This window comes from Mesoplodon densirostris, chromosome 18 (assembly GCF_025265405.1).
Source record: "Mesoplodon densirostris isolate mMesDen1 chromosome 18, mMesDen1 primary haplotype, whole genome shotgun sequence".
In the NCBI taxonomy this organism is placed as follows: Eukaryota; Metazoa; Chordata; class Mammalia; order Artiodactyla; family Ziphiidae; genus Mesoplodon; species Mesoplodon densirostris.
Window position 1 is genome coordinate 25,030,586 of NC_082678.1, and position 22,092 is coordinate 25,052,677.

General features: G+C 37.8%; 1 protein-coding gene across 20 annotated transcripts in view; it reads right to left on the minus strand.

Annotated features, from left to right (window-relative positions):
• The window catches only part of CEP112 (centrosomal protein 112), a 419,667-nt gene that overhangs the window by 225,973 nt on the left and 171,602 nt on the right, over positions 1-22,092 (minus strand). For all 20 annotated transcript variants that reach the window (XM_060080554.1, XM_060080547.1, XM_060080550.1 and 17 more), the window contains 2 exons: positions 19,605-19,740; positions 3,522-3,629 (listed from right to left, as the gene is read on the minus strand). In XM_060080554.1, the coding sequence (XP_059936537.1) occupies positions 3,522-3,629; positions 19,605-19,740 (244 nt within the window). The remainder of the gene's footprint in view (positions 1-3,521; positions 3,630-19,604; positions 19,741-22,092) is intronic.

Sequence of the window (22,092 nt, forward strand, 5' to 3'; positions counted from 1 at the left end):
ATTAATTATTAGACAAATGCAAATCAAAACTACAATGAGATATCATCTCACACCAGTCAGAATGGCCATCATCAAAAAATCTAGAAACAATAAATGCTGGAGAGGGTGTGGAGAAAAGGGAACAGTCTTGCACTGCTGGTGGGAATGTGAATTGGTACAGCCACTATGGAGAACAGTATGGAGGTTCCTTAAAAAACTACAAATAGAACTACCATGTGATCCAGCAATCCCACTACTAGGCATATACCCTGAGAAAACCATAATTCAAAAAGAGACATGCACCAAAATGTTCATTGCAGCTCTATTCACAATAGCCCGGAGCTGGAAACAACCTAAGTGTCCATCATCGGATGAATGGATAAAGAAGATGTGGCACATATATACAATGGAATATTACTCAGCCATAAAAAGAAACGAAACTGAGCTATTTGTAATGAGGTGGATAGACCTAGAGTCTGTCATACAGAGTGAAGTAAGTCAGAAAGAGAAAGACAAATACCGTATGCTAACACGTATATATGGAATTTAAAAAAAAATGTCATGAAGAACCTAGGGGTAAAACGGGAATAAAGACACAGACCTACTTGAGAATGGACTTGAGGATATGGGGAGGGGGAAGGGTAAGCTGTGACAAAACGAAAGAGAGGCATGGACATATATACACTACCAAACGTAAGGTAGATAGATAGTGGGAAGCAGCCACAGAGCACAGGGAGATCAGCTCGGTGCTTTGTGACCGCCTGGAGGGGTGGGATGGGGAGGGTGGGAGGGAGGGAGATGCATGAGGGAAGGGATGTGGGAACAGATGTATATGTATGACTGATTCACTTTGTTATAAAGCAGAAACTAATAAAAAAATAAATAAAAATAAAAAATAAAAAATAAATAAAATTTATGCTAATTACTTTATATGCTAATTATTTTTATTGGTTATACATTTATTAATTTGACAAAGGGAGTCACTCTTTGTCTATGATATTTGTGGCAAATATTATTTCTTTAACTTAAAATAATTTATATTTAGTCAAATGTTCATTTTCCTCAGTGGTTTTACTTGTTACATCCAACTTTAAAAAGTCAGAGCTGTGCCAAAATGATCACAGAATAAATGCAAATCAGGCCCTGAAGTGACCTGGCTACACTTGGTTATAAATTTGTCATCCACATGGTTATCATCAAAATGAAAACAGAATTTTAAAAACACTCAGAGAACTCTCCAACCCCTTACACACACTCACCCTGCCATACAATAGCTTCTGATGAGCATAGGTGTCCTAGAAAGAGTTTAAAACTTGGTTTTCTTCTCTCCCCTCTTCCTTCATCAGTTTACATGGAGAAACTGACATTTTTCTTGTTTTTATTAGTGTGTCTATACAGCTTTTAATCCAAAAGTCGCCTCGGTTATACACTGTATCTTGTTAACAAGCCCTCGTTAAATATTATTTATATTTGATGAATTATTCCCTCAGTTTCCCTCTGACCCCCACCTCTTCCTATTTGTGGGCTCCACTTCTTATGTAAGTTTCTATGCCTAGTTTCTAAAGCTAGTCTCCCAAGCAACCTCCACTCCAGTACTAAAGGTCCGGAAAACGTCTTCCATGACTACTTAGAGAAAGTGTATGTCAGTGGAAGTACATGTTTTTAAGTTGGTGTATGTCAGAATGACTTTCACTGCCATCATCAATTAATCAGAAATTAGATACTTCATTCTCACACCATTGTTTAAAGAAGATTCTGAGAAAATAATTCTATTGCACTGGGTTTTGGAGTTAGAAAATCTGAAGTTACCCATACTTTTGGTACTTTTGAAATAATCTGCTAGTGCTCTTTCTTCTATGTCTTTCCTTATCTTTTAGGATTTTCATCTCTTATGTAATTTTATGTATATACAATTTTATGTGTAATTGCTTGAGTTGATTTTGTATTGCATTAATCCAAATTTATTACCCATTTAAAATACTACAGATATAATATAAATGTTCTATATTTATTCTATCCTATTGTTTCTTTACATTCATAACTTTTATATTTTAACTATGCAAGTAATGCATGACATATGCTCTTTGTGAAATTTTAAGTAAAAAAGTTTATTTAAAGCATACAGTGAAAATGTCAATTTATCATAATCTAACCTATTATTTCATGCCCATTCTATAGACATGTGTAATCTTCTAGAATTTTAAAGCTAAACTAACATATATACAGACACATATATTTTAATTTTACACAAATAGGATCATAATATAACAATCGTTCTGTGATGTGCTTTATTTCCCCCTTAACACTGTGTCTTAGAAATCTTTGTCTGTTGGTTCCTACAAATTTATATCAATCTTTTCAATAAGTACATAGCATTCCATAGTATAGATTTACAATAATTTCATCATTGGCTTTATTTATAACTTTTTTTTATTATTTCAAATAATCTTCCATGAGCATATATCATCTTGCACATGTGAAAATATTTCTATAGCAATTGCAGATGAAGGACCCACTTAATAAGGGATTAAAAATAAAATAATGAAAGAAAAAGTTATTCAGGTTTCCAGAACAAAAAGGTTCAAATGCTGTCTAGGAAACAATTTTAAATGAGTGACTAAGCTAATCAATATTTTTCTAGATGTTAAGGAAACAAGGCAAGCAAATTAGACAAACAAGTAAAAATTAATAGCTGCCTTGACTATCCCGAGTCTGCACGGATATATTTTTAAAAAGATAAAAATAAAGCCTTTTTTATTAATAAACAAGAGGCAGGGTACTGAGCACAGAATTAAACTCCTTTTGCTGCCCCCGCGTCCTGGTCCCAGCCGGACCCTTCCCCTCGGTGCTCCGGCCAAACCAGCCCGAGTGTCTGTTCGCTCCCCAAACAGCCCCCACTGGCTGCCACCTCAGCATCGTTGAACCTGCCATCCCTCCAGCCTGGACCCCTCTTCCTCCAGAGCCTTCTCGCAGCCCCTCCCGTCGCCAGGACTCTCAGCACCAGGCCCCTGCCCACCTGTCCGTGCTGGTCAGGCCCTTCCACCCGCCGCCCGGCAAAGTCTATGCACACTCCCTCTTTTCTTCTTCCCAACTCACTCTTTGAAATTATCTCATTTTTAACTGATGGACTGGCTGCCCACCAAAATCCAAGCTCTGTGAGGAAAGAACCCTGTCGGCCCTGCTTACCGCTCTGCCCGGGGTTGGTGACGGCACCTGGGCCACAGTAGGTGCCCCAAACTATTTCCTAAATAAATAAGTCAAACTTGTGCTCTGACAGGAGGAGAACTCAAGAACCACAATAAATGTTTCAATTAAACGTTCAGTTTAGTCAACTGTCAGAACAGACTTCAGCGGAGAGTTAAAGTTCTCTGTTTCTAGATTCTAGTGAAACAACCATTATTTTAAATATTTCAAATATATTGGTAATAATGTTCTTATAAGTATTTTCGTTGTGCAGAGATTTTGTGACATAAAGAGATATTTAGAAGAGAGAGTATGTGCACGTGAGAGAATCAAAGGCAGCCGCCAGAGGAAGGACCAACCTGCTGCTCGTATCTTTGCTTGACATCCTCCAGCTGCCACAGAAACTCCTTTGACTGTTTCTCACGAAGAGACTTGGATCTAGTTAGATCGGCTTCCACTTTTCCCATCTATAAAATTTAAAAATCAAATATTAAATTTTTAAATGACAAATTGTATTCCATATTTTTGTCACTTGTCCATCATTAAAATGACAGATTTTCAACACCTCACCAATCATAATGCTGAATTTAAAGATGATAAAATAATGAAGGATATGTCCATTTATTTTGACAGGTTTTAATAGTTTTAAGTCAGGGAAATTATAATTGGTATACAATTGACTAAACTCTAAAGCTACAATGACACTGTGATGGAAATATAATTTTGAACATCCAAATACTTATTCAGCAAGATTTTATTAAGGCCTTGTTATGTGCTGAACAGGAGAAAATATTTGCAAACCACCTCTCTGAAAAGGGACGACTTGCATCTAGAATATGTAAAGAACTCTTACAACTCAATAATAAGCAGGCAATTAAACCTGATTTTATATTGGGCAAAGGAACTGGAAAGACATGTCTCCAAAGAAGATACACAAATGGCCACAAGCATATGAAAAGATGCTCAACATCACAGTCAGCAGGCAATTTCAAATTAAAACAGCGACATACCACTCCACACCCACTAGGATGGCTATAATCAAGAATACAGATAATAACAAGTGTTGCTGAAGATGTGGAGAAATGAGAACCCTCGTACACTGCTGGTGGGAATGTAAAGTGAGGGAGCCACTTTGGAAGACAGTCTGACAGCTCCTCAAGAGATTAAACTTAGAAATGAACCACATGAACCCATATGAATTCCATACGATCAAGGAATTCCGCTCCGAGGTGAGAAATGAAAACATACATCCATACTAAAAAAACCTATATACAAATATTCATAGCAGCATTATTCATAATTGCCAAAAAGAGGAAACAACCCAAATGTCCATCAACTGATGAATAAACAAGATGTGGCCTATTCATGCAATGAAATATTATTCGGCCATAAAAAGGGATGAAGTACTAATGCACGTTTCAACATGGATGGACCTTGAACACAGTATTCAAAGTGAAAGAGGCAGTCAGAAAAGACCATGTACTGTGTTATCCCATTTGTATTAAATTTTCAGAAGAGTCAAATCCATAGAAGCAGAAAGTAGACTAGGGATTGCCTAGGGTGAAAGGGGTTTGGGAGGGTATGTGGTTTCTTGTGGGGTGATGGAAACCTTCTAAATTGATCGTGATGATGGTTGCACGATTCTGTGAATATATTTAAAAAACACTGAATTTTACACTTACAATGAGTGAACTGTTGGTATGTGAATTATACCTCAATAAAGCTGTTACTTAAAAAAAAAGTCAAAGTCAAAGAGTGGACCACAGTCTATGATCCAATCCCAGTACCTCTCTCGGCTCATCTCTAGGGCTCTGGACCTCCCACGTCACCACCATACGCCAGCCCACCGGCCTCCTTGCTAGGCCTAAAACGTGCCAGCAAAGCTCTCATCTTGGGGTCTAGAAGCCCCCCACCAACATTCATGTAGCTTGTTTTTCAAAGCCTTCAAGTTCTGCTTAAATGTTACCTTTGTACTGAGGCTTCCCTGACCACCCTATTTTAATCTGCAGCCCTCCCAGCCGCCCTTTCCTTGCTTTAATGATTTTTTTAACCACAGGAGATAGCATCTTTAGGTATATACTATATAATTTACTTATTCATTAGGGTTGTTTGCAATGTCTGTCTCCCCCAGGGGGATGTAACTCCACGTTCACTCATGTATCCCAACCATTCAGCACACTGCTTGGTGCATATGGGGACTCAATACATACTAATCAAATGAAAACAAACAAACAAAACCCCCAAAAAGATACAGTGCACCAAACTTGGTTTGAAATTTGCTGAATGAACAATTTTCAAAAAAAAAGACAATTTTCAACATTTAATAGGGCCAAATTCTTTATAACACATATAAAATAAATAAAATAGTGTTGAATCTAATGTTTTCTATCACTTAGAAAATGAGATAGACAATATATTATTTTCCTTGCTCTTTTACATGTGACAGGAAAGAGAAGTCCTTATGTAATGAGAAAGCTATTCAGCTAGGTGACATGAAAATGGCACCTTTCCTTCAAAGTGGTGTAAGATTTAATTTGTCTTTCTACCCCAGTTTAATTTTGAAAGATAGTTTTTCTGAAGCACCTGTCAGTTCATGTGACAACCATTCTGTCACTGGCTACTTTGTATCACTTCTTGCTCTGCTTTGCTGATATGCTGAGATATTTCTTCTTTTCAACTTGCACACAATGTCCTCTTTCAGGCTACCTTTTGGTAGGTGCTAAGATTAGATAAAACATGAGGAAATAAACCATGAAAAGGCTCCCTTCAGTTTTTCATGTTAGATTTTTTGGGGAAAATAACCATTCAAATACACTTATTCAGAAACAGTTAAACTTTAAGGTTTGAGCAGCAGAGCTGTTCAGTGAGAAGCAGCCAGTTTCACTGGATGAGAACAAAAGGCATATTCCTGCCCAGGAATTTGCTATTTAACACCAACCTTTCCATTTCTGGTTCTTACACGGAAGTCTGGAGTTCGAGATTACGGCATGATATTTAGTACCTAAGTATCTCTTTGTAAATGCCGAAGACTGCAACCTTGATAATACTAAGTCATCAGCTTCCAAATTCAGTGATCAGAGTTCTAAGATGACCGACCCATAGGCCATCAGTCTTGTGGTCAAATCTGCTAAGGAATTTCTAAAGGAAGCACAGTCGAGCCCGCGTTGTTTTCTTCCGTTTCTACCTCAAGACATGGATTTCAAGGCTCTCTCTCCTTCAGTGCTTTTCACATTAGACCTCCACCCAAAGGCCCCTTAATTTGTCCTCGGCAAGCTCTGCCCCTACACACGCTGATTCCCTTGGCTATTCTGGATTCGCCTTCGCTCCCCACACTATCTGAAAACCCCTCTGTATTTTTCCTCATCCAAAAATCCATCTTCAAGGTTGACTCAAGACTCTTCTCCTCTCTGTGGTGTTCTCTGATCCACCAACTGGCATCAACATCTCCCTTCTCTCTGTGCTCTAGGACCTAACATCTTCATTTTCCTGGCATGCTGTATGTTTCTCTGGAGTATGGGAGTGTTTCAAATTTGTGAGCTTTGTTTATTCATCTAGATCGTGAGCTCCCAAATAAAAGAAACTACAACTTATAATTCTTTTGTATCTTAATTATTAACTAATTGCCATAGTATGCAGAATAAACATGTATTAAATTCTTAAGGATGAATGGAGGGTAGGCAAAAGCAAAAGAGAAAGAAAACAAGAGAAGGTAAATCAAGGAGGGAAGACCTGGTTTCTTCAGTTCTTTTCAGACAGATCTTCATATGAAATCGATTTTTGGTTCTTATTCTACTTCAGCACAGATTGAATATTAAAAATAAATAATAATTATTAAAATATTTTTAATGTAATTAAGAGCTTTGTGTACTCAACATTCATAAAAAGTAGGATATTTTCCTTCAAAAAACTGAATTATCTTCTATAATCAAAATAGAAAATAATTTAAAGCACATGGAAGACCTTTTTTACCTAAACATTAAGAAAAATTCAAAGTAAATAACAACTGCTATAAGAAAATGTTATCTTATACTGACCGAAAATGCAAGACCCCACTCCATTCTCCTTCACAATTTAACCAAAAAAATATAAAAACAAGTCTTGTAAAATACTTGAAGTCTGTGTAGGAATGCAGCGTTCTCAGTTGCCGTAGATACAAAAGATTCTGACTCATCACACATCATTCCATATTCCATTTAACTTCAAGGGTAAGGGAAAAAAAAAAAAAAACAACCCATTCCTTCAGTGTGTAACTGTGGCTTCCAAAAAATCCAAGAGTGGAACTTGATGATCAACTTAGGAGCAAAAAAGGGCTTGGGGTGTATTTCTGTGAATGTCTAATGTTTACAGGTAATAGAGAGAGGTAAACAAGGGTGTTGGCTTTTCCTTAGATGGTGCCTCAAGCATTACTTGAGCTACATATAAGAAAACACCTAAGTATCCAGAGCTTAAGCAACATAGGCCCTTTATGTTTTCCTTGGGTAACAAAACATTCAGAAATAGGCTGCAACATCAGCAGTTCAAAGATGTCAGGGTGAAGGTCTCTGTGATTCAACTTCCAGAATGGTTGCAGGATGGCTTCTGCAGCTCTGAACACATGGGAGAGGAAGAGCAAAGGGTGACAGTACAAGGGCACAGGGTCCATATTCGCTGAGTGGAAACATTTTTAAGGGGCTTTCTTGCAAGTTCCTGTCAAAAGCAAATTAATTATGCTGTTTGCATCGCATTCACTAGAACTACATTAAAAGCCAAACTCCACCTGCAAGGTAAGAGATTGCAGTTTTAAAACTGTGTCTGATGTTGCCCTAAATAAAATCAGGGCTGTACTGTATTACTAAGAAAGTGGGAGTGGGCACTGGGCCAAGATCTGGCAGACTCTGTCAAATGTGGTCACAATAAGTTATTGTTCTTTCTGTAGTAAAGTACTCTTGTGTTATGTTCTGAGTTATTTGACAGTATAATTCATATGAGACAATTATACAATTCTATAGAGATATACAATTCAAAGTGTATTCTGCTGTATTTAATACATATTTAGCTAAACTATAAGAAATTGTCCTTCAAATATTTTCATATATATAGAGAGATAGACATAAATGGCAGAAAGACAGATAAATAATTATTTCTGTGCTTGGCTAAAGCCTCAGTAGAAACTAGTATCTTTAACAGAGAAAATTCCTTAACACATGTGTGGTGCTTATCCTTTTCTTATTGATTAGTAGGAGTTCTTTATCAATTCTGGATATGAATTTTCTTGCTCAATATCTGAACTGCAAATATCTTTTCCCACTCTGAGTTCGCTCTTATATTATCTACTGGTCTCTTTTGATTAACAGAAGATTTTAATTTTAATGAATTTAAATTTAACAACATTTTGTTTATCACTTTTTGTGTCCTATTCAGAAAATCTTCACCGAGCTCCTACATTTTCTTCTGAAAGTTTTATTGTTTTACCTATCACTTGTGTATCTACAATCCTGGAATTCATTTTGTGATGGGATATAATAAGGGCAGGATTCTTCTTCCATGTGGCTATCCAGCTGACACAGCAGCATTTACTGAAATGATCCTTCTTTCCCTGCTGTACTGCAGTACTTCCTTTGACATGAATCAGATTGACCATATATGTGTGAGTCCACTTTTTGGTCTCTTTCCTGTAAAACACTAGTCATCCTTGTGCCAAAACCACACTGTATTAATTACTATAGCTTAATATTAGTCTCAATATCTGGTGGTATAAGGTTGCCATAGCTATTCTGAGCCCTCTGTATTTTCATATCCATTTTAGAATCAGCTTGCCAGTTTCCCTCACTCCTCCCCGCAAAAAGCACTGCAACTTTTTTTTTTTTTTTTTTTTTTTTTTTTTTTTGCAGTATGCGGGCCTCTCACTGTTGTGGCCTCTCCCGTTGCAGAGCACAGGCTCCGGATGCGCAGGCTCAGCAGCCATGGCTCACGGGCCCAGCCACTCCGTGGCATGTGGGACCTTCCTGGACTGGGGCACGAACCTGTGTCCCCTGCATCGGCAGGCGGACTCTCAACCACTGTGCCACCAGGGAAGCCCACACTGCAACATTTTGATTTTTAGAATTGTGTTGATTCTATAGATTAATTTGGGGAGAACTGACATTTTTATAACATTGAGTCTTTGAATCCATACACGTGATATATCCCCCAACTTGTTCAGGTCTTCTTTGGTTCCTCTCAGTAATGTTTCCTAGTCTTCAAAACAGGGGACTTGCATTTCTTTTGTTGTATTTATTCTTAGGTAAGAGAAGCATTCTGGTACCATGATATCTTTTTCAAAGTTTATTTTCTATTTGTTGGTTGCTAATAAATAGAAATAAAATTGAATTGTATATCTGACCTTATATTTAGAAGCCTTGCTAAATTCACTCCCAATTACATTTTAACAGGAAACATTTGAGAAATTCATTGTTACACAAAGATGCTACAATTGCAGATCAGCGCATAATCTACTGGGCTACCTTAGATGTGCCTCCTCTGAGTTCTCCGAACGACCTAGTAATTCCACTAGTTACGCCGCCAATTACAATCACACAGCTACGCATCAGTCTATTGCACAGGCCACAAACATGGCTTAATAGTCTCTGAATTCCCAGAATCTACAACAATGGCTGATATAGAGCAAGTATTCATAAATTTTTTATAACTGAATGAAAGAAGAAATCAGGTCTGTTAAATCCTTGGCCAATAACTCAATAAAACAGTTTGAAATATTAAAAAATAATAATGCTACTCTTTTCACAATTAATAACCCTTCATATCAGCCAATTATAAAAAGAATGACGTATTTCCTGGTCCAATGTTCTCAGTAGATTTTTTTTGGCTTATTTTTCTTCTGCAAAAGAGATTTGACGAATATTATTAGGAAAAGTTTCATTTACTACTCTACTAAGCATTTAAGGATGAGAGTTAAAGATTCTTTTAATTATTTGTTTGATTTTTTGCTTAATTTTGTTTTTCAAAGCCAAATATTTATACACAGTCTTTGGATGTTGTCATTTGGAACTGATTAATTAGCACAATAGGCTCTATTGAAATATTTAAATATAGTTCTAGAATTTTACCTCTGCTACCTAATCTCATTTAAAGACAAAATTTCAAATGTTAAAAGGGTAGACAGGGCTTCCCTGGTGGCGCAGTGGTTGAGAGTCCGCCTGCCGATGCAGGGGACACGGGTTCGTGCCCCGATCCCGGATGATCCCACATGCCGCGGAGCGGCTGGGCCCGCGAGCCATGGCCGCGGAGCCTGTGTGTCCGGAGCCTGTGCTCCGCAACGGGAGAGGCCGCAGCAGTGAGAGGCCCGCGTACAGCAAAAAAAAAAAAAAAAAAAAAAAAAAGGGTAGACAGATTTCTCCATTATCATCAAAAAGTAACTCAAAGAGGGGACTTCCCTGGTGGTCCAGCGGTAAAGAATCCACCTTCCAATGCAGGGGATGTGGGTTCAATCCCTGGTAGGGGAACTAAGGTCCCACATGCCGTGGGGCAACTAAGCCCATGCACCACAACTACTGAGTCTGCACACCTCTACTAGAGAGCCCGCATGCTGCAAACTACAGAGCCCAAGTGCTCTGGATCCCACACGCCACAACTAGAGAAGCCCGGGCACCACAAAGTAAGAGCCTGCATGCCGCAACTAAGACACGACACAGCCAAAAATAATTAATTAATTAATTATTTTAAAAACTGAGATAAAATACTTCTATTTATATTGGATCTTTACCTTAAAACTGGTCTAAAAAAGACTCATTTAACATTACATGAGCCTGGGCTTCCCTGGTGGTGCAGTGGTTAAGAATCCGCCCGCCAGTGCAGGGGACATGGGTTCAATCCCTGACCCGGGAAGATCCCACATGCTGTGGAGCAACTAAGCCCGTGCACCACAACTACTGAGCCTGCGCTCTAGAGCCCACGAGCCACAACTACTGAAGCCCACGTGCCTAGAGCCTGTGCTCCATAACACGAGAAGCCACGACAATGAGAAGCCCGAGCACCACAGCGAAGAGTAGCCCCCGCTCACAGCAACTAGAGAAAGGCCATGCGCAGCAACGAAGACCCAACATAGCCAAAACTAAAATATAAAACAAATAAATAAATTTAAAAAAAATTACATGAGCCAGCATGACCCTTAAAGGACAAGAGGACGAAGGTACAAGTCACGATGAGTGGTCTGTATGATGGGTCTTTCTCTCTCTAAGTCTGTTTGTTATCCATCTACATTTATAGAGGCACAAATATATTCAGATGGCATTCTTCCTTCCTTGTACCTTGAGAATTTTTTCATTAATTCAACAGCAGTAATGAGATGATGAGCTAAACTTATAATCCCTAAGAATGTAAGAAACTGCTAATCAGTTTCAAATGTACTAGCAACCAGAAGCAACCTCACTAGTCAACAGCAGTGTTTCTGAATTTTGTTTTCAAGGCAAACCACTGGGTTTTCCAAGTATAAAGCTAATATCATGTAGCTGACGGCTGCAAAGAAAAAGGAACAGAATTTAAAGCCAGATATTAGCAGCAAATACCAGTTAATGAGGATGAATTTTCAAGAGGAGAAAAATTAAATAGAAAAGTCAAGTGGTTAGTGGAAGCCCCAGGAGGAAGTAGTTATCTGACATTCATTCAGTCGGTTTTCAAGATGAAAAAGTTTCACTTTATAATTGCTGCCAATACTTCAAAAAACATAGCTGTCTTTTTCAGTCATTTATTTGTTTCACAGAGAATAGGTAAATATAGAACACTATTTCTTTAAAAAATACAACTATATACATATATACAGAAATAATTCTAACAGAGTAATACACTTTTGCAATTAAAATATGTATATTTTACACAACTAATTGCTGACAGCTAACACATATAATGGATTTCACCATTGGAGTAAAAATTAGGTTATTTAAGCAATCTTAAATGAGATAAAAAGTTCTTCAAAGTGAAAGAAACAGTGTGAAGCAATTTTTTTTTAAAGTTTAAGTCCGTTTCATTTTCTCTCATGGGCCTCATTTTTCAAACAGCAATTCACTTTCAAAAACAAACTCAAAGCTTTTATTTTTTAATTCAAATTCCTGTTGTCTTCTATCTGCAGCTGTTTCCAAATGGAAAAAGATGCCCTAAGCTCTGCTGGCTTTTACACAAAAGATTTCAGTGAGAAGAGAAAAGAGCAGTTCAAAACAACAATAAAAAAGGAAAATATGGACTATGGAAAAATCTGAAAACATTATGATTCTCCAAATACTAAATCTGCTGATTGATTTTCTTTTAGAATTTGAGCTATATCAGATCCACACTTTTTAATCAACTGACAATCTGGAATAGAAGATATCTAATTTATCATGTTTTGACATACACATTTTATTTAATGTCTGTTCAAATTTGCCATGTGAGAATTATTCAATTTGCAAATGAGCCTGGCTATAAGAATTCCATTATAAATGGGGTTCCTTATTATTATACTCACACCACAGGTACTTTATTTTAGAAACTCAACTTCACTTGGCAAAACTATTTATGACTGAAACCACAGAAGAACTTTTCTCCAACAGAAAGCAATCAAAACATTTCCTGCTTCTCAGTTGCCATCACTATCAGTTTTCACTGAGTCTAATCTAGCACCACTGGACGGATCAGTGAGGACTGCTGACAAAGAGAGGACACAGGTGTGGGCTATGTTGGGGGTGAAGGGGACCCTAGAGGCGTGCACCAAAGAGGGTCCTCCATCGGATCATCTAACCAGTCCACAGTGATGTGACACCTCCATGGTAGGAACACATGGACTCTTTTAAGGTCAAGAAATGGGAGAGTCAAAGGGGTGGGCAGAGCTGGTGAAGGAAGACAGACAATGACCCTGCACAGAGCAGAGCAGTCAGACGTAAGTGTGGACCAACTGGAAGGGTGGTTCCAGGATCAACTGCACAGATACTGTCTCTCGTCCCTGGCTTGCCTCATTTTACGGCAGTCTCACTTTGCGGCTGGGTAGGGTTCTTAATTTAATGGTTCCCAAGATCACATTCTCTCCAGGGCTTTCCGTTCTGCCACACAACTCTGAGACTTCATTTTTTATCTTTCAAGAAAAGATTATCAGCTTTTACATTCTTTCTAACTTTTTTGACGTATAGTTTCTAATTTTTTACCATTAATAAATAACATCACAATAAACATCCTTGAACAGACATCTTGCAAACCTTGGAGTCCTGAAAAATAAAGTCCTAGAAGTAGAACAGGTAAATCATAAGCACAATGTTAAACCAATCCTCCAGAAAGGTTACATATCTTTACTCTTCCTCCTGAAATGTGTGTCACTGCCCGTGTCCACAGGCCTTCATGGATTTCTACCTATGTGTTAGTTGGGAAATAGCTCAGTGCTATTTTAACTTACTTTTAACAAATTTACTAGTGAAAATAAACATTTCTTATTGTCAATTTTTACCCCAAAAATGTATTGCGATTTTTTATAGTAATTCCACTGAATTTATACATCAATTTGTGGAGAACTTTCATCTTGACAATACTGAGTTTTACAACCTATGAACACAGAATGCTCTCTTTAGATCATTTAAAATTTCTCTAGGCAATCTTTTAAAGTTTTCAATGCTTAAGTCTTCACGTTGTTTCATTAGTTTTCTTGTAAATATTTTATTATTTTGGATGCTTTTGTAAATTGAATTGTTTTCTTAATTTCATTTTCAGGTATTTCATTACTAGTATATTGAAGCATGACTGAATTTTGTATGCTGATCTCGTACCCTGAAAACTTGTTTAAATCATTTATTAGTTCTAGTATTTCTTTTATGGATTTTGACCATACAGAATCATGTCATCTAAACACATTGGTAGTTCTTCCTTTCCAATCTGTATGTCTTCTGGGTTTTTTTTTGTTTGTTTGGGGTGTTTCTTTGGGGTTTTTTTTGGTCCTGTTAGAGACTGGCTAGAGTCTCCAATACAATGTTAAATAGAAGTCACAAAAGCAGACATCTTTTCCCTGTTCTTAGGAGGAAGAGCATTAAGTCTTTCAACATTAAGCATATTTGCTTAGGGTTCTCATAGATGTACCTTATTAGGGTGAGTACATTTGCTTCTAGTCCTAACTTGCCAAGAATTTTTTAAAAATCACAAATGATGTTGAACTTTTTCAAATGCTTTTTCTGCCTTTGTTGGGACGATCGTGTGGTTTTGTCTTTTATTCTATTAATATGCTGTATGATATTAATTGATTTTTGAATGCTAAAAGAACCTTGGATTCCTGGGATAAATCCTACTTGGTCCTGGTGAATAATCATTTTTATAAGTTTCCAGATTCAGTTTACTAAATTAAGGGTTTTTGTGTCTACAGTGATGACAGATACTACTCTAGTTTTGCAGGATCTTTGGCTTTGATATTAGAGTCCTACTGGCCTTAGAGAATGAACTGATTAAGTGTGCCTTCCTCCTCAATTTTCTGAAAGAGTTTTCAAAGAACTAAAGTTTTTTTTTTCTTTAATATTTGATGGAATTCACCAGTGAAGCAATCTGGTCCTGGGCTTTTCCTTGTGAAAAGATTTCTAATTGCTAATTGAATATCATTATCTATTATAAGACAATTTGGACTTTCTATCTCTTCTTGGTTTTCTCTATTTTAATGTTTTCTTTGCTTTCTGCATGTATATAAAATTATCTATTATTTCCTTTCTTCTGCTTCCTTGAGCAGAAGCTTGCTTTTCTTTTTCTGGTTTCTTAAGATGAAGTTTAGGTTACTGATTTGAGAACTTTCCTTTTGGAGTTAGATGTTTAAAGATACAAACTTTTCTCTAGGTACTGCATTAGCTGCATTCCATAAATTTTAATATACCATATTTTTATTTTAACTCAGTTCAAAATATTTTATTTTCCTTGTAATATCTTCTTCGATCCATGAGTTATTCATGTATGTTATTTAATTTCCAAATATGTGGGGATTTCCCAGATTTCTTATGATTGTTTATTTCTAATTTATTACCATTGGGGTCAAAGAACACATTTTGTATGATTTTAGTCATTTTAAAATTTGTTGAGAATTGTTTAGTGGCCAAACATATGGTCTACCCTGGGGAATGTTCCATGAGTGCCTGGGGTTACTGGGTGGAGTGATTTAAATCACCACCCAAGTCTAGACTCACTCCTGAGTGGCACAATACAAACAGACCGAACCCTGCAGAGCAAAGGCTTGGAAACTTAACTGAAACTGGAACCCACCCATAGAAAATGAGACAGGACTTTTGCTCTGAAACAAACTGGGTTGATAATCCACTAAAACCAACAACTTGACATTATCTAGGGAATTCTAACATCATTCAGAGAGTACACAATATTCAGTTATGTTCTCTTTTGTTTTTAGCTCCTTTCATTCAGCAGGACTTTGAGACACATCCTTTGTTGAGGGTATCAGTAGTTCGTTCCTATTTATTCCTGAGTAGTATTCCATCATCTATACTGCATTTTGATTGTCCTTTCAACTTCTGAGGAACATTCAGGTTGCTCAAGTTTTAGGCTCTTGTGAATAAAGCTGCTGGCAACTTTTGTATACAAGGCTTTGTCTGGATCTGGCTTCATTTCTCTTGGTTAAACACACAGGAATGGAATGGCTGGCATATAGCGGTGGATGTTTTAGCGGTTAAGAACTCGGCAGTTTTCCCACCAGCAGTGGAGAAGAGCCCCATGTGGCCACACCCTGGCCCTGCACCGACATTTGGCACTGCCAAGGAGTCTTCACAGTTCTAGCCATTCCAGTGAGCATGCAGTGGCATTTCATTTTGGTTTCAATTTGCATTTCCCTGACGAATGATGTTATCGAACATCTTTTTATGTGCTTATTAGTCTTCTGCGAGGTGTCCAAATATTTCGCCTATTTTTAGCTGGGTTGTTTGTCTTCTTATTATTGAGTTGTAGGATTGCTTTTATATTTTAGATACAAGTTCTTGGAAATATTTGTGAATCTTTTCTCCCATTCTCTGGCTTGCCTTACTTCCTTTTGTTGTTTTTTAATGGTGTCTTTCAAAGAACAAAAGGTTTTAATTTTGGTGAAGTCCAATGTAGCAATTTTAATTGAAATTTAATTTCTGGTTTTACTAAGCATTGTGGTAAAAGATACGTGCTCTCTGTCATGTCAAGTTTCAGATATATATTGAGTGTTTCTTTATGGTCTACTGAGTTTTGTAACTGCTCCATGGGAGTAGGAATTTAATATGTCATACTTAAAGCGTAGAAAGTAGAAATATAGCTGTTTTATAAACTGCTATTTAGATCTCCTACTTGTTTAGGTTTTGCCCCCCTGAGCAGTCAAATATGGAGAAAAATTTACTAAAGCACCCCATGACTATTTATGTAAATTTTTTCATATATTCCTAACACCCTTTTCATAAGGATTCTTGGCTTTCTCGTGCAAAAATATATTCCTTTGTCCAGCTTATTGACTTGCATTGATGTTAATTTATATGATAGTATTACACTCTTTCTTTTATTCTGAATACAAGTGATAAAATATATTTTCCACATATAACTTTTGTGTGACTTTTAGTTGTGTCTTTATTATAAACAGCATATACACAGATTTATGTCAGCTAATCAATACCTTTTTTTAACCTATTAAAATGTATTACTACAATTATATACTCTGTCTTATTTTGGACATTTTGTTCTGTTTCTACTTCTGTTCCTTTGGCAATACCTTGAGTTTTGCTGTTATCTTCTCAAGATTTTGATGAGAATGTAAAATCTTGTTAATTTTATTAATGCTTATGTTTATGCATTTAAAAAGTATTTTAACCTACATTTCCCTAACTTTAAGAATCCTTTAAATCTCACCTTTTCATGGCAGAGTGTTAGTTACTGTACTTCCCTCTCTCCCTATCCATCTGCTTCTTGAACTTTATTAACATAACCTAAGGATTTAGATTTAAGTTGTTGTTATCACATTTGTATTTTCTATATTCTGTACCTTCTGCTTCAAGAATCGGTAAACATTAGCATTCTATCTTATAACTAGATTTGTAGTGATTAGTTAAATTTGTTTTTATTTTGTTGGATTCCATTGTTCTCTACTCATCCTTCAGTATGATATTTTCCTCATGTGTGGGATGTCTTCCGCCTCAATTCTGAATTGATATAATTTTTCCACAAAAGGAATAATCAGTATACATTATGTGAGCTCTTAGTAAGAAAATGTTTTTCTATTTATTTTGCAAGTGAAAAACTCCTTGGTTGTGCATGCAGTTGGGTCACTGCCTTTCTCCTTCAGAACTCTGAAGCACTACTCCATTATTTCTCTAATTTCTTTGCCGGTTGCATCCTACACCTAGAAACTTGGTGGATTTTCATTTTATTCTTGAGGTTAAACACTCTTCCCAGAATGTATCCAGGTTTAATTACATTAATTTTACTTAATATATGTGGCCTCTTTCATACAGATCATGTCTTCTTATTAAAGGTACTACTTTTCTGAGTTTTTTTTTTTTCCTGAAGTTTACAGTAAACTTGTTTTTGGAAATACACTTTTATTCTGTGACTGCTGAATACAAACGCCTTTTTCTTGTTCTACAAAATGTTTTCACAAGTCCCATGTTGTTTGCTTGTTTTTCTCCTTAGCCATGAATTCTGGGTAATCTGTTGATATTACATCACCAGCCCCAAAAGGTGCATTTATTGAGCCAAAGGTGCCTGTCATAGTCTCAGCTTTTGTCAGAAAGTTGTACTGTTAGCCTGAGCACTTTCAAGAGTCCCCTTTTTAGCCTTCTTCGCTGTATACTTAAAACTTCTTGCCAGGGCCCCTCCTTCAATATTTTCTGTATTCCTTTAAATGTTAAGCTGATCAAAGAGTTTCCTGCGCAGCTCCACTGCACATTTGGACCATATATACTTTCTTGGATCTGGGCTCTGATCATAGCAGGGAGCTGGGAAGAGATGCACATCCGTGTAGCAGGGACTGAAAGTCCCCACCTTCCAACCCAGAAACTCTCAGCAGGAATCTAGCTTTCGCCCAAGGCACTGAGTGGGAAAACAGACAGAAGGGGGGGCGGTCTCAGACCCTGCTCCCAGGACCCAGATCCGCACAATCTGAATCAAGAAAATAACAAGAAAGCACAGTTCCAAACTCGTAAACCCCACGGGGCTCTGCCATAAAACCTTCTATAGAGATGTTTCTACCACCAGTGTGTGCTCAGGACTCCTGAGGAGGATAACCCCAGCTAAAAATGAAATCACAAGCAAGTATTGAAACACTCTTTATAATCAAGAAAACTTGAAAATGAACTAAATACCCTTGAATAGGGGAGCTGATGAATAAAATAGCATATATTCATACAATAAAATACATTCAGTGTTAAAAGGATGGCACTAAGTCAACACAGATAGGGCACAGATATATAAAATTCAATGTAGAAGAGCAAATAAGACTAATACACAAAATCTGTAGTTCTTATCTCTTTTTAAATGGAAACATAAAAACTATATATATGTATATGTAAAATATATGCATATATAATACATGCATATATACATATGGACATTACATATGCATATGAAAGTATGAAATAATAAACACTAAATTAATTATAGTGGTTTTTCTTAGGAGAGGAGAGAGTAATGTGATTAGACATTAATAGTAAAGCAAACTAAAACTACATCTGTAACATTTTAGTTTAAATAAACAGTGTTGACAATTGTTGATTCTTCCTGATGGGTACCTAGGTGTTTGTTCCCTGTATTCTTTTATAAATTTTTCTCAAAACTGTAAAACATACCACTTGTATAAGAACTGGAGACAGCCTATGTCTTCCTGAACTGCCACTTGAAAACAATTTGCTGTAACTGATCAATACAACACGGTTTACGGCACATGAACAAACACAGACAAGGATAACTTGAAGCCTTGCTCTTGAGAAAATGACTGATCCTGGGATTTTGCCTGTCAACTGACCCATGCTTCCAAAGCCTGACACATTCTGGCCGTGACCACACTTGTCGACAGGACTTTGAAATTGTCATTCTGGCACTGCTCTGAGGGTGAATCAAGGCAATCCTGAAGGAGGAAGGAGGACTCCTTTCCCGGTCCAGCCCGCTCTCTCCACTCACTGTCACCAAGGAGCTGCCGACCGGAGCCCACCCAGCGACCCAGGAGGGGCACAGAGTCAGCCCTGCCCTTCACACGCCCTGTAGGGAGCAGAGGGTCTGCGGGCTGAGTCAGCTCCCCCTGGGCTCTTGTTCTTGGCCGCGAGGAGCCTCCCCTTCCTTCGAGGCCCTGGCGGTGGTGCGTGTCCTTCCGCACCAGGCCTAGGACCTCGTTCTCACCTGAATTCCTGATCCAGCTGTTGCGCTAATTCTGAACAAGTAAACATGTTGCTGTCACACGTGAGATCAGAATGTACCTTCCCCCCGAGAGAAGGGCTCTCTACAAGGATGGTGTGGAGGCCTCTCACCTGCTCTTTCATTTCCGCGTAGACCTTCCCCGAGTTGAGCTCTACCTGCCGCTTGAACTCCTCCAGTGCAGCATCTGCCTGCTGTGCCTGCAGCCTCTGAACCTCAGTCACACGGGTGAGCTGCTCTTCTTTTTCCCTAGAAAAGTTCAGACAAGCCGCAGAGTTAAAATATAAAATAAAAGAACTTGGCTTGGATCAAAGAACAAAATTTAACCCTCTCTAAAATAAAATTCAGATTTCCATTTTTTGATCCAAATTCTATAAAACTTCCCTTTAAAAAACTGGCAATAACATGATTTGCCTCAGGAAAAAAAGGATAAACCCATAATATGTGTTCTGATGAGGACACAACTACTTCTGATGATTTCCCTAAGAACGAAACTGTTTACAACCAGGTACCTCCATCACCCAATGAATGGATAAGCAAAATGTGCCCATCCATGCAATGGAATATCATTCAGCCTCAAAAAAGGAATGAAGCTCTGATGCACCCTACAACACGGACAAACCTCGAAAACAGTGTGCAAAGGGAAAAGGCCAGACACAAGGTCACATATTGTATGATTCTATTTAGGAGAAATATCCAGAATAGGTAAACCCATAGAGAAAGAAGAAGCAGATTAGTGGTCGCCTGGGCCGATGGGACAGGGGGGATGGGGAGTGACTGCTCACGCACAGGGGGTTTTGGGAGGGGGTTGGTGATGAAAATGTTCTGGAATTAGATAGTAGTGATGGTTGCACATCCTCGTGGATATACTAAAATCTGCTAAACTGTACACTTTGAAAGGATGAATTTAATAGTATATGAATTATATCTCAATTAAAAAAAAACAATGTGCCATAAGAATACCTCTAACATGCACATCCGGCAGAAGCTAACCTGCAGGGTGACAGGTGCAACAGAGCGATGTGGCTCCCTGAAATTATTCTGCTGCTCTCTAATAAGCAGACTTGCCTAAAAGAACCGATAACCATCTCGTTTCTTTATACCTTGAACTAAAATTAGTCAAAAGGGTCCAACAAAAGAAGAGAAATCTCTGCATGTTGCTAGAAGAAACAAATAAAGGCTTTAGGTTATAAGTACACGAAAGTTACTACTGACTTATATTGAGTTCTACCTAGGTACTAGGCACTGTGCAAACTAGTTTACTATGTCTTCTCTCCTTCATTATCACAGTCAACTTGTATAAGACTATTTTTATATCCCTAGTTTTACAGAACAGGAAACTGGGGCTTAGAGAACATTTCCAAGGCTACACATCACTAACAGTCAAGGCAGGACTCAAGTCCCGGCCGTCTGCTTCTAGAGCTCCTGCTGTTGACCACTCTGCTGTGCTGCTTTTCTGATTTTCCAGATGCCATATGCTATGGTCTGAATGTGTCTCCCCAAAATGAGATTAGTGCCCTTATAAAAGGTACCATGTTGGGTACCACCGCCTAGATATAGGTTGGCAAATGTGATAGAGAGTTGTTACAAATGTTTGAGGGACATCTGTTCTGACCGATGGACCCAACTGACCGGAAGAAGTTGCCTAGAATGCTCTATTCAAAGGACCATGAGGCTGGAGAAGAGGCAAAGGCTGCCGCGGTCGATGCGAATGTCCCCACGAGGGGCTGAGGTTAGGAGGCGCAAGAGCTACTTCTCTGCCACACACTTCATGACTAGTTCATCCCACGTTGCTCTTTAATTTCTGAGGCCCTCCTAAACACACTTGGGAAGACGATTCCACAATTAGGATTACAGGTTTTCAAAGGTTTAACTCTGCTTGCTCAGTCTGTCTATAAATAGAAAAGAGGGCTCCCCTGGTGGCGCAGTGGTTGAGGGGACACGGGTTCGTGCTCCAGTCTGGGAAGATCCCACATGCCGCGGAGCGGCTGGGCCCGTGAGCCATGGCTGCTGAGCCTGCGCGTCCGGAGCCTGTGCTCCGCAATGGGAGAGGCCACAACAGTGAGAGGCCCGCGTATCACAAAAAAAAAAAAAAAAAAAAAAAGAAAAGAAAGTACATTGGACAATATTTGAAAACTTTAAAAATTTATAAATCGTATAATTTAAAATTACATACCATTAATTAGCCAGGAGAAAAGTCTGCTAACACAATTTATAAAAATATATGACGTATGGCTGAAATATCAACTTTTTCTATAAATGTTGAAAGTCAGTTGTTTTACATTTTTTGTCCAGTAATTCACCTGAGCTACTTAGTTACTGTAAATAGTTTCAATTTAATAGGACAAATATTTTCTCTATATTACCTCATTCTTACCTACCAAGTTTAGTTCATTTACTTTATAATTGACTTATGACTACATAAATCAAAGTCATAAGCTTTACCCATGATCAGCTATATACTGAGACCATATTAAAAATACTGTTTGTTAAAATATAACCTAGTGCAATGAGGCACATTACTTTTGACTGATCATTTCTAGCCTGATTTACAAATTGCAAATATTGTTCTATATTAAATAGCAGACACAAGGAAATGAC